The 16,965-nt window shown below is 52.3% G+C and overlaps 1 protein-coding gene across 3 annotated transcripts; it reads right to left on the bottom strand.

The window, feature by feature from the left end:
• Positions 1-336: 336 nt before the first annotated feature.
• On the bottom strand, positions 337-11,861 carry LOC136297721 (lipase maturation factor 1-like). Of its 3 annotated transcripts, XR_010723211.1 has the most exons (4): positions 11,346-11,861; positions 2,837-3,146; positions 2,330-2,455; positions 337-1,729 (listed from the first exon to the last, which is right to left on the bottom strand). XR_010723211.1 is itself a non-coding variant. In XM_066197867.1 (3 exons), exons 1-3 carry the CDS (start codon positions 11,548-11,550, stop codon positions 2,428-2,430), a joined length of 543 nt encoding a protein of 180 aa, XP_066053964.1. In that variant the 5' UTR covers positions 11,551-11,861; the 3' UTR covers positions 2,290-2,427. The 3 variants fall into 3 exon arrangements, 1 of the variants encoding a protein (XP_066053964.1); XM_066197867.1 differs by lacking the exon at positions 337-1,729 and having other exon boundaries at positions 2,290-2,455; XR_010723212.1 differs by lacking the exons at positions 337-1,729; positions 2,330-2,455; positions 2,837-3,146 and adding exons at positions 9,272-10,790; positions 10,885-11,005 and having other exon boundaries at positions 11,346-11,430.
• Positions 11,862-16,965: the final 5,104 nt, after the last annotated feature.

Raw genomic sequence — 16,965 nt, 5'->3', positions numbered from 1 at the left:
AGCTTCCCCTTGGCTCAGCCCAAGCCAAGCTGGGCAGCACTTGAAAGAGCTGCTCCTTTCCAGCAGCCCAAAACAAATAGGGGGACATTTAAAATTAAAATGGACAAAAAAAAAAAAAAAAAAAAAAGGCGAGGATAAAAGGAATAAATTGTCCCTCACTGGCCTGGAGAGGAGAGCTCCATCCCTGCTGCCTTTTCCCTGCAGTGGCTTCCCAGGGAAGCTCAGCACAGGATTTTGGAGGTGGCGGCTCACAGGAGCCCAGGCTGGACAGTGAATAAGGACAGCAGGGTTGTACAAAAACTCCAAATAATGGTTTTATTTTCAGCCACAGAGGGCTTTATTTTTTTTTTTTTTTAAATTTGGGGCACAGGAGGAATTTCCTCCTCACTTCAGCCACCCTCTGCTGAGCTGCCTCATCACTCCAGCCAGGAATGCCTGACATTGTCCTCCCTCACTTTAGGACAGCTCTGCTCTCTTGCAGGTGCTTTGGGGAAGCAACAGAACTCACCAAAACCTCTCAATGTGCCCCAAACTGGGAGCAAGACAGCCAGTGCTCCATCTCACCTCACCTACAAACCAGGGTGACAAGGGACTTTGAAAGCCAGCCTTGCTCTTAAGCCCAGCCTAAATTTTAAGGCCAATAGTGCAGGTTTTGGGCACTCTGAGCTCGTCCCTTCCCACCACCACCACTCCCGGAGGACAGGGAGAATTGAGGGAATCCTGCTTTGCTCTTTCCCTGTGTTCCCCTGCGTCGGAAGCAGCCAGGATCCCTCTGTGCAGGGAATTCCATGTCCCACTGCAGGAATAACCTGGGTTTGACCCATCCCGGAGGATGTGGAGAAAAAACGAGCACACAGCTGAAGGAGCTGGGCTGCTCTGACCCTTCTCCTTCAGCCCTTCACAAGAACCACCTCGTTTCCTGTTTAAGGAGGAATATCCAGAGGAAAAGGAGCTGAGGGAACATCTCTAATCCCCCCTTGGTGTGTTTCTGTTGAACACCAGGCTAAATTTCACCCCCCCTCCTCCAAATTTTAAAGAGAGAAGGAAGGGGGGAAAAAAAAATAATCCAGCCTGATCTCAAGCACCAAGAGTCAATCCCTTTCAACCACAAGGGGCAAACGCCAGGATCCACGTGCATTCCGGCCAGATCTTTGTCCTGGAGCTGGGAAGGGACCCCAGGAGCATCCCTGAGCTTCTCCCCCCGCTCAGGAACAGGGCTTGGATGTGGGTTGGGGGAGGAGAGGGAAAGGCTCCTCCCTGTATCCCCCAGGCTTTGCATTTTCCTTAAAAAAGGTGCCAAAACCTCAGAGTTCACCAGGCACAACTGGGATTGTTGGGGGGAAACCTCAAGAGTCCTGCAGGACTGGCAGAGGAGCCAGCAGCACCCCCAGGAAAAGTGGGAGCAGCACGGCACACGCTGCTCCAAGGCACAAAAAACCACATTCCAAGTGGATTTAAAAAAAAATAAATAAATGAATAAAACTGTAAGAGCTCTACACCAGCAGCACACTCCAGAGAGCTGTGGGCACTAATGAAGAGAGCCTGCCTTAATTATCCCACTGCTCCAGGAATTAAGAGATCAAACCTCCAGTCACTGCAGCTCCAAAACCACGGCACTTTCAGGGGGAAGCTGTTGGGATATCATTTTTTCTTTTTCTTTCTCCCCTCCAAACAGAAACACAAAGAGGAAGAAGTCCAGCAGCACATCCAGGTTTTGCTCCTGTAATCCCTGAAAGCCAGAGCAGGAGGATGCTTGAATTCCTGCCCTTTCACATCCAAACGTCTAGAAAATGGACAAGAAATCCTGGAATGATTTGGAAACAGCCAATGGAAAACCATCCACCGAGCTGCTTTTCCAGCTCTGTGGCTTGGTTTCACAGCTTTGGGTTCATGCTGAGTTAAGAGCTCAGAGAATGGAGCTTTTCAGAGGCTGTTCTCCCTCACCCACTTACATTCCAGCTGGAGTAGGATGGGAATGAACGGGGCAGCACATGCAGATCCTGAAAATTAAATCCACTGAGCCCCACTGCGGAAAAGGTGTCCTGCTGTAAAGCCAGAAAATCTGGGAAGAACATCCCTGGGCATCCCCCTTGGTGGCAGAACCTTTTCCCTCCTCAGCTGCAGGCAGAGCGGCACCTCGGGAGGTGACCTGATGAAATCCAATTTAGGGTCTTAACAAGGGCAAGGACAAGCTAAACCCTTCGTTTTTGCACCCCAGCCCTTCCCTGCCGCAGGGTGATTTCCAGAGGCAGGGTTTCTCCTTTCCCCCCCCCCAACAAGGTTTTCTGTCTTCTTCTGAAATGCAGAATTTCAGCTGTGAGAAACCCACCCTAAAAGCAAAATTTTGGAGGGAGTTCCCTTGCAGCAGCCGCGAGGGGAAGCACAGCACAGCTGGGATAGCGCAGCCTGGAATGTTCTGGAATAACCTCAGTGGGAAGGAGCATCAAATCCAACCCTGCATCAACGAACAGAGGAAGATATCCCAGGTAAGGCAGAGCTGGGACAGTCCCACAAATCATTTGTTACAGGTGCTGTCCTTATCCCACACCCCTCCATGGATAATCGGCCGAGGAGCAACCACAAATTGGGACTGGAAATCCAAATTTCAACGAGAAAAATCCATGTGTACCACAAACAAAACGAGGGAAAAGCAGAGCAGAGGGGCCGAGAACCCACCAGATCTGTCCAACGTTGACCAGGGAAAGGCAGAGGAGACAAAACGAGGGAAAAGCAGAGCAGAGGGACTGGGAACCCACCAGATCCGCCCAACGTTGACCAGGGAGAGGCAGAGGAGCCAAGACGAGGGAAAAGCGGAGCAGAGGGACTAGGAACCCACCAGATCTGTCCAACGTTGACCAAGGAGAGGTAGAGGAGCCAGAGCAGGAACATGAGGACCATGTTGGCACAGCCAGTCAGCAGCACAAAGGCCGCCCCTGCCAGGCCAGCCAGGGCCAGGCAGTCCAAGGTGCTGTCCATGGCAGACCAGTCCAGGAACCAGAGCAGGGTGGGTGCATAGCTCAGGGCATCCAGGCCCACCTTGCCCTTGAAGTATTTCTTGATGTCCTGCAGGTAGAGCTTGCAGGGGAGCAGCCCCTTCTCTCCTATCAGCTGCTTGTTCTGCTGGAAGGCCACCAGGAAGGCCACGGCTGCAGGGGAACAAGGAGAGGGGGAAAAATTGCGTGAGGAATCACCCAGGATGAGGGAGACGGTCTGAACCCTGAGTCGGAGAAGCAATTCTTGGAAGAAATTTATCCCCAAGTCCTTCTCCCGATCAAAATCCACCACAGTGCCCAACAAAAGGTTCCCTGGGTCGCACCTGGATGAGCTTTAAGGTCCCTTCCAACCCAAACCATTCCAGGATTTCGTGGTTTCTATGAACCACAGGGAATTGTGTCAGTCCTGTCCTGGCTTTGGAGAACAACAGATCTCCACCTTTATTTAACATCACCTGAGCGTCTACCAAGCACCAGAATCTTCTCCTTGTTTTGAAAACACTTTGTACCTCAGTGTTGTTAACGAGACACCTTAAACTCATCTGCACCGTTAATGAGGTGCTCAGAGAACCTCGTTAATGAGTCCCAGGCTGCTCCAAGCTGGCCTTAGACACTGCCAGGGATCCAGGGGCAGCCACAGCCTCTCTGGGAACCTGTGCCAGGGCCTCCCCACCCTCACAGGGAAGGATTCCTGCCCAAAATCCCATCTAAGTTTATTCTCTTCCAGTTAAAGCCGTTCCCTGTGTCCTGTCCCTCCAGCCCTTGTCCCCAGCCCCTCTCCAGCTCTCCTGGAGCCCCTCCAGGCTCTGGAAGTGGCTCTGAGGTGTCCCTGGAGCCTTCCCTTCTCCAGGTGAGCACCCTCAGCTCTCCCAGCCTGGCTCCAGCCCTTGGGGCAGCTCTGGAATCGCTCCAACAATTCCTTCCTGTGCTGAGGACCCCGGAGCTGCTCCAAGCACAGACGATTCTTTGATTTCGTGGTTCACCACCACCACTGCCCAAAACAGCAGCTCTGACCCTCTGCATCCTCTCACACCCTGGAGGGTTGGAAATCCAAAATCACAACATTTTTCCCCATCCCTTCAATTCCCATTTTTTTTTCCCCATGTCCCTCCAGCTGTCCCATTTATAGTGTTTGTGCTCCTGCCCTGGCCAATCTCAGAGCAGCCAGCTGCTTTTTTTAACAGCACATCAGCAATTTAATTACAGATCACAGGCCTAGCATTTGATGTCCTACAGAGAAAGTTGGGCAGTTTTTAGGCATTATCTCATATTTCAGGCATTCTCCTGCAGTCACCAATTTGCAGTTTGTAACTCCAGTAATCTCCATGTCTCAGGGAAGGAAAAAAAAAAAAAGAGAAATGAGGAAGGCCAACATTTCCTGATTAGGGCTGCATCCACTAATTTACCCATCCTTCAAACATTACCCAAACACCAGCCACGTCACAGGGGCTCTTGGGAAAAGCCAATTTGTTCCCCTCCCCAAATCCTCCTCGGTTAATGATCAAATCTGTTTCCTCCCCTTATCTCAATGCTGGCATTCTGCAAACAACAATCCTGGCGTTCATCTGCCGTCTCTCACTGGTGGGGAGAGAGAGAGGGAGAGAGAGAGGCCGTGTGAAATCAGAGCCCAAATTCCCGTCGCTTTGAAGTCTGGAGCAGCAAACCCCAAAAGTCTGCAGCCCCGGGGGGATCCGACTGAAAGTCCCGTTCCCCAGACAAAGGTCTCCAGTGGGTTCCACTTAATCCACTTAACGCTCCCCCAGCTCTCTCTGCACACAGCCACGGGGTTTATCCTCGTTTAAGAGCCACTCCGAGTCATCATCCAGAGGTCACTGGGAGGGTTTCCCTTTGATTCCAGCAGATCCTGAACCCCAGGGATGGCACGATGAAGTCGGGAGTTAATTGGTTGTGTCTCTTCCCATCCATCTTTTATACGCGGGGAACGATTTTACGAATAAAAGACATTTTTCTTTGATTGTGCTACTCGATTATGGACGGGGAGAGACATGAGAAAGGCTATTTCCAACACGGCAGGATCAGTTCTGGAACATAAATTAACTGCTTTCTATTTTATCCATCTTTCTCTACCAACACTCAGCTCGGCAGCACTGCGTAATCACAAAGCCTGACACGAAACCAGCAGAAATAAAATTCTTCTGAGCTTCAGACAGCTTAATATCTTCATTTTTGGCTTTAAAAAGGCCAACTGAAAGCCAGTTCTGCCTTTAAAAACTCCGTGGCTCGATTTCCCGTGATTAACACTGCAATTTGCCGCACAGCTTTCCCAAAAGTGCTAATCAAATTCGCCTCTAAACGCTCCAGAATTGCCGCCCCAACCCATAAATGCTGAGCAGGTTTTTGCCTAAAAAAAAGTCCAAATTAGACCCCTGTGCCGTACACGAGACAAACAAGGAAAGGGTAAATTAGGAAGGAAAAAAAAAAAACCAACCAAACAGCAGCAATTCCAGCAGAGCTGGATGGACAAAATCCTGCAGGCAGCAAAGACTTGGCTTGGAGCTGCCATGAAATGCGGATCTGAGGATGGCCCAGCTCGGGCTCCAAAGGGGTTTTTTCTCCCGGGATTTTTATTTCCTGCCGCTGGCGTTCCCCCACAGCGCCATGCACAATTAAAACCCAGCGGCACCAGCCCGAATTTCGGGAGGATTCAGCTCCCCCAGAGCAATCCGCACCCGCGTTCGATCCCTCCCCTGCCAGGTGATGATGCTCACGTTTCCAGGGCTCCATCCCGGATCCAGCTCCCTCTCCTGGACACTCCCCGTGCTCCAGGCTCCCTCTCCACCCATCTCCAGCATCTCCTGGAGCACCTCTGAAGGGCTCGTCCCTCATCCAGCCCCCACTTCCACCCACCCCTGCTCCATCTCCCGAAGTTTCCCCCTCCTCGGGGCTGCCGGACACGGGGAAGAGCTGAAACCAAAGACAGGGACTGCAAAGGATTGCAGATGCCCGGATCCAGGTGGGAAAAAGGGAATTGGTTTATCAGGAGATGCCCAGATCCAGGTGGGAAAAAGGGAATTGGTTTATCAGGAGATGCCCAGATCCAGGAGGGGAAAAAGGGAATTTGTTCATCGGGAGATGCCCAGATCCAGGAGAGGAAAAAGGGAAGTTATTTGTCAGCTTGTCATTGCTTCCTCTCCCTGAACCCCAGAGAAACCGGAGCCTTCGATTCAATATAACAGACCCTGCTGTCTTCTCCAGGATCCTTCCCTTTGACCTCGGCTTGGTCAGGGGCTATAAAAAGTCCCTTTTCCCCCAAAGCCTGCGCCTCTTCCTCAGCCCTTATTCTGGAACCTCTCTCCCTGTGGCCTCGTGTGTGGGGATTTTCCACTCTGCACTCTCCACTCCCTCCAGCTCAAACAGTTTTGCTTCCACTTTGGGCACTGAGTGGCACCACCAGCAGCACCCTGCAGGGCTTGGGACACGCTGAGCCGCTCCTCCCTGGGATTCTGCAGCCCTCCAGACCTGGGAGAAACTCCTCTGTGCTTCCATCACCTCGAGGTTCACTGCCCGTGCTTTCTCACGGACAGTTCCAGGGTTTGGGAGCGCTCAGTTCCGCCTGGGTTTGGCACTCCTCGGGCTGTGCAGGTGGCAGGAGTGGAGCGGAGCAGCTCCAGGTCTGCCTCCCACTGCGGAGCCTTTTGACAGCTCACATGGGAGCTCTCCCCGCTGCCAGCTGAGCTTTACATAATACATGCAAATTACCGGGGCTGCTAATAGACCTTCCCTACTTATCCTCACCTCGAGAGGTGCTGCGCTGTACTTTTCCATTAACTCCCCCCTCCACCTCCGAACCCGGCGTGTTCCCTCTTCAATCCCACATGGTGCCGGTAACCACCACCCAAAGCGTCCCCATCCAAAGGGATTTGCTCCATCCCCATTTCCCTGGCACCTCGGCTCCTTTTCCCCTCGGTCCTGTCGTGGCAGGAGAACGAGAGAATCCCATTCTTCGTGCCTCAGGAAAGATTTAAAGATGCGAAATCCAAAACTTTCCAGTCATATGGATTTTTCTCTCTTCCCCCTCTCTTGTTAACAGAAGTCTTAACTTTTCCTTAATGCCCAAACCACAAGAAGAACTGAACCAAGAGCACAAGAGCTTTGCCTGGAAAACCAAACTACATTTTGTACACACACACACAGAACCTCTGCCTGGAGCAGTTTGTCAAGTGCCCCTTTGACCCAAGGAGGCATTTGAACATGCCCCGAGCTGGAGGCTGCAAGATGAGGTTGTGCCGCTGCAAAGAAGAAAGAGCACAGCATTCCTGGTATTTTTTTTTTTTATTACCAGAGAAACGAATCAAACGAATTTTCGATTGACGAATCCCCCGGCGAAGTTTTGCAAGGCAGAAGCAACAACGCCGGAGCACTGAGCGAAGGGTGAAGCCAAGCACCCGCAAAAAAAAAAAACCAAACCAAAACAAAAACCAGAAACAAACACATAACAAAGCGCTCTGCTCTTAACACCTTTTTAGCTTCCTTGCCTTCCACGGCCGAGCCGAACACTCTGGGGTGGTTTGAAGCGCTTATCTCCCCGCTGCCTCCCTGTTTGGAAAGGTGTGGGAATAGAAAAAGCTTCCCTTTGGGGTCTCAGGCTGTTCAAAACTGGAGGATGTCATGGGAAGGCTCCAGAGGGCCTTTGGGCGAGGAAAAAACTGGGACAGAGATTCCCTTCTCCACCTTTGGGGTTTTTTTTTCCCATTCCAGGGGGATGCAGCAGCTCAGCAAACCCAGAGCTGATGCTCTGCTGGTGCTGCGCAGCCCTGCTAAGGAGCACTGAGCTGACCCAAAACCTATCAGGGCAGCAAAAGTGCCCGAAGATGTCCTCTAATCCTGACCAGGCAGGCTGAAAGCTACTTTTAATAAAACCGAGGGAAGGGAAAGCAGAGGAGATGGCAGAGAAAGAGAGGAGGAAGGACACCGGGGAGAGGCAGGAGCCTACAGGAAGCCAAACCCCCCGAGAGAGCTTTGGATTTCAGATTTAGGAAGAAGGAGCTCGAACCTCCCGTAGCTCTGGCGCTGAGGAAAGAAAAATACCATCAAACAATACATAAGGAGAAGGAAGATAAACTGGATTTAAATAATAGCTTTTATTTCAAAGCTCTCCGCAGAGCCTGGCTGGGATCGGGGAGGGTGGTATCTAATTTCTGAAATTGCTACAGCTGGGATCTGATGATGGTAATCACCCAAAAAGGGCACTTAAAAATGATTTAGAAGGAGGGTGAGAGGAGCAAATAATGCACATTTATTGTCTAGAGCTTTGGGACCAGCTATTTACCTGTAAGAGCACTCCCAACAAGACCTCAAAGTATTTCTGGATTGCCAAAACACCGACCCCTGTCACGGGGAACAAACACACAGGGCCAGACCAGGATGGAAAAGCTGCAAACCTCCAAACGACACCTGGCCAAACCTCTGCCCTGCTCAGGTGAGGCCACACCTGCAGAGCTGCCTCCAGCCCCGGGCTTCCAGCACAGTGAGGACGTGGAGCTGCTGGAGAGAGTCCAGATGAGGAGAGGGATGGAGCAGCTCTGCTGGAAGAGCTCAGCCTGGACAGGAGAAGCTTTGGGCTGAGCTCACTGTGGCCTTGCAGGACCTGAAGGAGCCACCAGGAAAACACGGAGAGAGACAATTCCCAAGGGATGGAGGGACAGCACAGTGCTGTAAGGACCAAACCTCACTGAACCCTTCCAGCTGGATCCACTTTCCCTCCCACTCCTGCCAGCAGCAGGTGGGGCTGCTCTCTGACCTCTCCAAATCCTCAGATCCTCTCCCATCTCCAACCTGCCTCTCACACAGCAGCTGCTCTGCCAGGGACTTCCCAGGCCCGGGCTGCTTCTGGAAAACCCCTTCAAAAGACACAGAAAAAGAAGAAGGGGGAGAGTTGTTGCAAGCAAAGGGGGAGGGGGAGAAGGGAGGGCACACAGAAGGACACTCCACACCTGCCTTGCTCTGCCTGTCCTCCTTCCACAGGGAAAACATCTCCCGTGCCTGCAGCAGGCAGTGAACACCCCCTTGGGAATGGCGTGGTGGCTGGAAGGAGGTGACACGCCCTCAGAGCACACTTTGGGGCCACTGCACACCCCAAATCACGTTTCTCTCCATCCCACCCTCAAGGTTCTTCACTCTGCCATCCCTCCCTTTCCACCCAGGAGGGGAACAATCGCTCGGCTCCCAGAGGAGCTCCGATCACATTCCTTGATACCTTAACACAAATCCCGCCCCCCCCCCCCCCCCGGAGGATTTACTGCTCAGCCCAGCAGGAAGGAAAGGGTTACACATAAAAGGGTGAAACGAAAGAAGGGGGGAAAACATCCCACGGCTGAGGAATGTCAAACTGTCACAACGGCATCAACCGTCTCCTCAGCGAGTCTGAGCCCCGGCACGCAGAATCGCCGCGTCTGGGAGAAAAATCAGCTGTCACAGTAAATGCTTCCATCTCCAGAAAAAAAAACCCCACAAAAACCTGTAAGAGCAGCTTGGCACAGAGGCACAGAATTGTTTTCTGCTGTTTCTAAACCCAGGGCTCTCCAAAGAGATCAAAGGGCAACCTTGCTTCTCTCCGGAGCATCCCGGGGCTGTGTCGGAGGGAATCTGCCTGCTCACACACAACAAGCATTTCCCACCCCACAGGTTCTTGTGGGGCACCTCTCCTGCACTGCCAGGAGAGGAATCTGACCTGGCTCAAACCAGGCCCAGGCTCCTGGCTTTGGCTCACCCCAAACCAGCAGCAGAACTGCCCTGGGGCCTGAGCGCAGCCAAGCACAAGTTGCACAACAAGCAGGTGAACTTTTCCCTCCGCTCCACCTTCTCCTGCCCCGCTGCAGCACCTCAAACTCTCCCCTCTGCCACCCCACTCTCCAAAGGGTTTCCTCACTCCACTCCACCATTTTAGGGTCTCCCCACCATTCAGCCACTCCATGGTGTACCCTCCCTCCCGCTTGAAAAAGCCCCACAAAGAATTCTCCCTCTTTTTTTCACATCCTACATTTACTCACCACCCTGCAGGCTCAGCTTCAGCCCCTGGCCCAGCCCCTCCCAGCCTCCTTTTCTCCTGCAGCCCGTCAGCTTCAATCACTTCCACCTGTAACTCACTTGACCCCCCAATCAGATCCTTGTCCCACTCACCACAAGGTCCCAAACCTTTGATTTCCACCAATTCCAGCCCTCCGGGCAGCCCCCGCTCCCTTCCAACCCCCCTCTGGTCCCAGCTTTGGCACATTCATCACCCCAAACCCACCTCTGGGAAGCACCCGAAGGCACAGCACAGAGCACTAATCATTTTTTCATAAGGAAAAACTGCAAACTGAGCCACGTGAAACTCAGCAGCCTGGATTTACACACGGGGGAATATCGGAATCGCTTTTCATTTTGACTGAAAGAGTCATAACCTCGCATTTCACCGAGAGCTGAAACCAAACTAGAACCAGAGCACGTGTCAAAACCATACGAAACTACAAACTCCTGCACGGTTTTGATGCGAAATAATCTAAGCAGGCTGGCAGGCTACAAATTCTAAACGATTCTGTGGACAAATCTGGGGCAAGTTTAGAATTTGTACCGTGGTGTGTTACTTGTCAGTTTGGGTTTCACTGTAAATATTTTTAAGCGGCGCAGCAGCGGGCTCTGAGCACAGCTCTCAGTGCCAAAGCAAGAGGCAGACGAGCACGGCAGAGGCTGGAAAGCGCTTTTACTGTGGAATATTTTAAGGTCATGTTGACTCTAGGTCCTGGCTGTCGGTGGTGTTGGCACCCGGGGATGGCATCTGTCCCTCCAGTCCTGCTGCTGCAATAAGACAAAGAGTTCCTCTCTCGCACCGTGAGCTCACAACTCCAAGGGAAAGGACGAGCAGCTCCAAGCAGCTCTGCTAAGAGGTTACTTGTGGTGGGAGCAAACTTCTCCTTCAGCTTCCAGCAGCACCAGCCCCGTCCAGCCATCAGCCACACGCTCCCCAGTCAATGCAATCAGTGGGAAAGAAGAGGATCATGGAGAATGCAGAGCTGGAGGAGACCCACAAGGAGCATAACATCATAAAATATAACGAAGTGGGAGGGACCCGCAAGGATCACGTACAGGACATCCCCAGGGATGTCACCACGTGCTTGCGAGCGGTGTCCAAGGGCTCCTGGAGCTCCGGCACCCTCGGGAATGTGCTCACTCCCTGGGGAACCTGCTCAGCGCCCCAGCACCCTTAGGAGAAGAGAGGAAAAAAAAAAACAACCCCAAAAGCTTTCCCTGTTCTCCCCCAACCCTCCCTGGCACAGCTCCGGCCGCTCCCCGGGCGCCCTCCCCGGTCCCCGCACGGGGACACGGCGGGGGCAGCGCCGGCCCGGCACTCACAGTACAGGAAGGCAATGGAGCGCAGCAGCACGATGCGGGTCAGCCAGAAGGAGCCCGGGGAAAGCGGCGCGGCCGCGGCAGCCGGCCCGGGCTCGGGGGGACCGGGGGGAGCCGCTCCGGGAGCTCCATCGGGGGCTCGGGCCCGGCCGGGGAGCCGCCGGCGCAGCCCCGCCATGGGCGCCGCCATGTCGGGCACAGCGAGCATGTGCGGCCCGGCGGGGCGGGCCGTGAGGGGACACGGCGGGGACCGGGCGAAAACGGGGGGAAAAACGGGCGGAAATGGGCAGAAATGGGGAAAACGGGGAAGAAATTGGGAGAAGCTTGGAAAAACGGGCAGAAATAGGCAGAAAAGGGGAGGATGCTCTGCAAAGCGGCGCTGCTGTGTCAGGCACGGCCAACATGTGCGTGAGGGGACATGGCAGGGATGGGGAGAAAATGCGGAGAAACGGGCAGAAACAAGCTGGGAAAACCGGGCAGGAATGGGGAAAACGGGGAAGAAATTGGGAGAAGCTTGGAAAAACGGGCAGAAAAAGGCAGAAAAGGGGAGGATGCTCTGCAAAGCGGCGCCGCCGTGTCGTGGGCGTGTGCGTGAGAGGACACAGCGGGGATGGGGAGAACGTGGGGGAAAAACGGGGAGAATTCTCTGCGAACCGGCGAGAAAATGCCAAGTTTTATTTAAAAAATAAAATAAAATAAAAATAGATAAAAGAAAAGAATGGTCAGCGCGGCTGCGGGGGCGGTGGGAGGCCTGGAGCATCTCCGTGATGAGGCTGCGGGAGCTGGAGAAGGGAAGCTGAGAGGGGATCCCGCACATCCCAATGTTTCCCAGGGGTTTGGGAGGATGATGCCGGGCTCTGTTCGGTGGTGCTCAGTGACAGGATGAGGAGTGATAACCCTGAGCGAAACCAGAAATCCAAAGCGCTGAATATTCTGGTTGGGAAGCGACCCCCAAGGATGATCGAGTCCCTCCAGCGAATGGCTCACACAGGGATTGAATCCAGACCCTTGGAACTGTGATGGTCAGACCAGCTCAGGACAGATTGACACAACAAATTCCACCTCAGTTTAGGGAAAAACTTATTTCCGTGGAGGTGGGAGAGCTGTGGAATAGCTGCTCAGGGAGGATGTGCATCTCCCTCTCTGGAGACATCCCAAACCCACCTGGACACGTTCCTGTGTCGCCTGCTCCAGGTGACCCTGCCTGGACTGGGGGATCATTTTAAGTTAAATTCCTCAGGTTTTCCTCATAGAATCATGGAATGGTTTGGGTTGGGACTCATCCAATTCCATTTTTTGGCACCTTCCACTACCCCAGGTTGCTCCAAGCCCTGTCCAACCTGGCTTTGGACACTTCCATGGATCCAGGGTTCTCTGGGAATTCCATCCCAGCCCCTTCCCTCCCTCACAGGGAAGGATTTCCTCCTAAAAATCCCATCTGAATTCACTACTTGTGATGCTGCCGTGATTTCTACTTTAACTGACTTACATCGAGCGCTTGGCTTTGTGGAATTCATAAATAGTATTTTTGAGCATAAACATACATCGAGTATCCCCTTAGTAAACACCTCCGTGCTGGTCGCTGAGAAAGCATCTGCTATCAGGTGTAACATTATTCAACACTTCTCAGCCTGGAAACCAAGTCCCTTCTAAATGCCCCTTTTGTTTTTCCAGTTTCCCATCACTGCTGCTAGCATTGTTCTTCTTAGGAGAAAAAAAAATAGAAAAAAAAAGTCCCACATAATGGTGCATTGTATAGGGAAGGAAAAATCAGCTGTTTGTTAAAGGCCACTGGAATACTGCAGTTCTGCTCGCGGGCCACGAGGTTTGGGGAGGAAAATTTCAAGAGATGGGAGCTAATGGTTTCCTTTGTGGGGTCTTTTAATAATTCCACGTTAAACGGGGACATCTGTGAAACAAACTGGATAATTGAGGGAATGGCTGCGGGAAAGTGAAGGGTTTCGGCTGAAGATTTAGCGAAAAGGGAGGAATGATTTGGGCTGGGAAGGGAATGCTGAGCTGAGTCGGTTTTCATTGCCCAGGGTCGCTCTGAGATGTGCCAGATGCACGTGGTGGGGTGGTGGCACCACGTTGGGGACATCGTGTGTCAGGAGCATCTTCCAACAGGACAATTTTAATTTTATTTTTTTTAATGAAAAAGAAATAATTGTATGCCTGAACCAGCAGAAATGTGTTGTTCCTAACAAGGACTCAATTCACATAACAGGCAGTGGAAGCCTTTCCTGGAAGATGATTCAGGCTAGAAAGAAAAACATGTGATGATAAACCAGTTGATTAGGACACCAAATGACGTCTTTTCTGTCCCAAATGTGACTCGAGGATCTTTGTGTGTCCCTCCCAACTCAGACTATCCTGTGAACCCACGAATCCCTTTGAGGGGACCACCACCTGTGCTGGCTTTTCCGCTCACTTCTTTCATTTTCACCTGGCGATTTAGAGAAAGAAAACAACCCAAACCCCGAGCAAAAAGAACTCAGACGAGGCACTCCAGAATGGATTTTTGAGCCTTTCAAGCCTCCAGGGGGAAGGCAATTCATGAATGCCAGGCGGGCAGGGCCATCGCTGGGGCTCATCTTCATTCACCAGCGCCACGTCCCCTGTTTTGCTGTGTTCCAAACCAGCTGCAGGAGTGCCAGGGGAACAAGCCTTCACTGTCACAGCAGCCAGCAGCTGTCCCCAGCAGCGCCCCAACCCCGCTGGCTGGCCCTGGCACCCGAAATCGCCCTGTGTTCATTCAGCTCGGCCCTTTTCGCCCCTCTGCCTGCCAGGATTTGGGTTGAAAGGGAGCAGAGAAAGCCGAAATCAGGAGCTTGGGAGGCAGCATGGGCACGGGGGGCTCCTCTGAAGAGAGCAGACATTCAAGTTGGGAATAATGCAGGCACACACCGAGCACTCAGCTGCGTTTGCTGAAGGGGGAGATGGGCACGTCACAAAGAATTTGGGAGCTTCTTTCTGCTGATCCAGGTTTTTTTTTTTTTTTTCCAGCAGTAATAATTCTTCCCTTTAAAACCCCCAATTTTCCCTGTGGAAATCTGCTCTTTAACTCCAGGATTAAGGCTGGAAAGGACTTTTAGAGGGAGAATCACCTTTTTTTTCTTGTGTGTTTGTGCAGGTTAATGAGGAGGGGCTGGTTCAGGAGAGGGATCCTTAAGTGGCACCACAGGACAAGCAATTAATAATCACAATAATCATCATTAATCAATGATTAGATTGAAAAGATGCCATCCAGGCCGTGCTGTGCAGGAGGAAAAAAGAGATCCTTTGCCAACACCTCACCTGACATTTAATGAGGAATTCACACCTGGGTGGGTTTTGATCCTGCAAAACCATTTTTGGTTTCTCGCTGGGATCTTCGAATACTTGAATAGATAACAAATAAACTTTATTCAATAAATTTTGACTAGAAATATTGACTTCAGCTGTCCTTTTTCTTTGGTATCCACTGCTGAAACCTAGAAAAGGATTCAGGAATCCCAGGCACTCCTCTCCACTTGCATTCCAAGCAGGAAAAGAGAGAAATCAGTGGAGTCCTGCCCAGTGCAGGTGTGCAGTTTTTTTATCCGCACCACGTAAATATTCATGTTGGAAGAGAGCTGCTGCAGGTCACAGAATTGTGGGATTAGGATGGAAAAGCCTCCTTGGACCATCCAGTGCCAAGGCCACCCCTAACCCATGTCCCCAAATGCCACAGGCACACGAGCTTTGGGTGAGGCAAGGCCCGTTTTGTGTGAACAAAAGGCAAATTTTGGACCTGAAGTGCCCTGCGAGGAATGGATTCACATAAATTTAGCCTTAAAACTGTGTGAGCAGGCAGCTGAGCCTTCCTAAGCACCCAGTGTGGGATGGCACCCACCGCTATTGTCCAGCTTGATGGCAAAGCTTGTTTTAATTGAAATTAATTGAAGTTACCACCTGTCTTTTTTATTCCTTCTTTTCAGATGTCGGGATTGTTTCTGGGAAGGCTTGAACATTGTTTCACAGCAGCCTCAGAGCTGCCATGTCCTCTGGGCCGAGCATCAATCCTGCAGGTGTCAGCAGCTGGTTTTACCACCGCAGGTTTCTCTGTATCTGATCAGGGTTTGTTTTTAATTCCCCACAAGGCTCCTTCTCTTTGCTCCGTGGAATTCCCATGTGCAATGTGCTGGCAGGTCAGAGGAGGCTGGCTTGGGATAAATGAGAACTTTCCCCCTTGATCAGATGAAGGATGGAGCCCACCTTGGGGAGGAACACGGTCTGTGTGTGCATCTCAGAGCACACCCGTGGCCTCCAGGGGTGCCACGTGCTCTCATCCTCTAAAAACGCCTTCCCTGGCTGCCACTGGAAAGGAAATTTTTCCTTCCTGGCATGAGCAGGGCTCTGCCTGCTCTGGAGCCAATGCACACACGCTCTTATTCCTGCAGGAGGAAGGGCTGTGGAACAGAGGAACCGGGATGGGAGGCCCAGCAGCCTCCATCCCACAGGGATGCTGAGCATTCCCGAGTGGGAATATGATGGAGTCAGACACACAGACCTTGGATTTGCTGCCTGATTCCCAGAAACACTGGCTGAACTGGTCAGGAACTTTACTGGAGGCCACGTCAGAAAAGGAAGCAATATTCCGCATATCAGCCTCTGCCGTGCCCACTCTGTCAGGAAGAGCTGGATGTGTTCCCCCAAATCCTCTCTAAACTGGGAGCACTCCTAAAGGCTCCAGTGGGCCAGAGGAACCTGGGCTGTTCCCTCCGGGATCTGCAGCCTTTTCCTGGGAATGCTGATGTCAGGCCAGGATGACACATCCTGTGGGATCCTGCAGCTCCAGCCCGTGCCCATCCCTGGGCAAACATCCCCCACCCTTTGTCGTACAAAACCCAGCCAGGAGACCCCACAGGACAAACGGCCCCACTTGAACCCGCTTATTCCCTGGGCATTATCTCGTTCTGTTTCATGGATGAGTGAACCTCTCAGGAAAGCAGCTCCAGGTGCTCCAGCTCCCTCTTTTCCCTGCGTTCTGGGGGTGTGAGGCCAGGGAATTGTGCTGCACTCCCTGAGGAGTAACACAGGGATGGTAGGTGCGGGATCATGGAGCGGGACGTGCAGCAGGACACGTTCCCTGCCCCGCTCCCGGGCACGGCCTCGTCCCTGTGCCCGTCTCTGCAACAAGAGGAAACAACCACCCAAAGTCATCTTCCTCCTTCTACCTGTGCTGCACAAAGAGGAATTCAAGCCTGTGGGCTGGGAAATGCAATTCCCTGCCTCAGGCAGGGCTGGGGAGCCCTGGAGGGCTGCAGCCAGCAGGGAAGAAAACCAAGGTCTGCCATTCCTCCCGTCCTTGGGGGCTTCTTTTGCAGGAATCTTTGGAGCTGAAGGCAAGGAGCAGAAAAAAAGGGTTCTTGTTCCCATTCCTACCTCCAGAACTCCGAGCATCCCACAAATCCCTTCCCAGCCTCAGTCACGCACTGAGGTTGGGATCTTCCGAGGAAGAGGCTGGATTGGGAAAGACGGACTAAAAATAGTGATTATTGCTTGGGCTCAGCCCTGGCTGAAACATGGATGAAACACTGGAATTCTGTGAGTCAAAAGTAAATTGCCCAATGAGACAGGATTTATAGGAATATACATTAAT

This window comes from Chamaea fasciata, unplaced genomic scaffold, assembly GCF_029207755.1.
Source record: "Chamaea fasciata isolate MVZ Bird 193981 ecotype frontalis unplaced genomic scaffold, bChaFas1.0.hap1 SCAF_16, whole genome shotgun sequence".
Lineage (NCBI taxonomy): Eukaryota > Metazoa > Chordata > Aves > Passeriformes > Sylviidae > Chamaea > Chamaea fasciata.
Note: the sequence above shows the minus strand (reverse complement) of the source record. Positions and strands in the feature narration are given on the sequence as shown.

Bases quoted from the DNA above. Each gene is read 5' to 3' on its own strand.
- LOC136297721 (XM_066197867.1), bottom strand. From the start codon at position 11,550: ATGCTCGCTGTGCCCGACATGGCGGCGCCCATGGCGGGGCTGCGCCGG. The intron at 3,147-11,345 runs GTGAGTGCCGGG...GTTCCCCTGCAG, and splicing joins CTCCATTGCCTTCCTGTACT to CCGTGGCCTTCCTGGTGGCC. The intron at 2,456-2,836 runs GTGGGTTCCTAG...TCGTTGATGCAG, and splicing joins GTCAACGTTGGACAGATCTG to GGTTGGATTTGATGCTCCTT.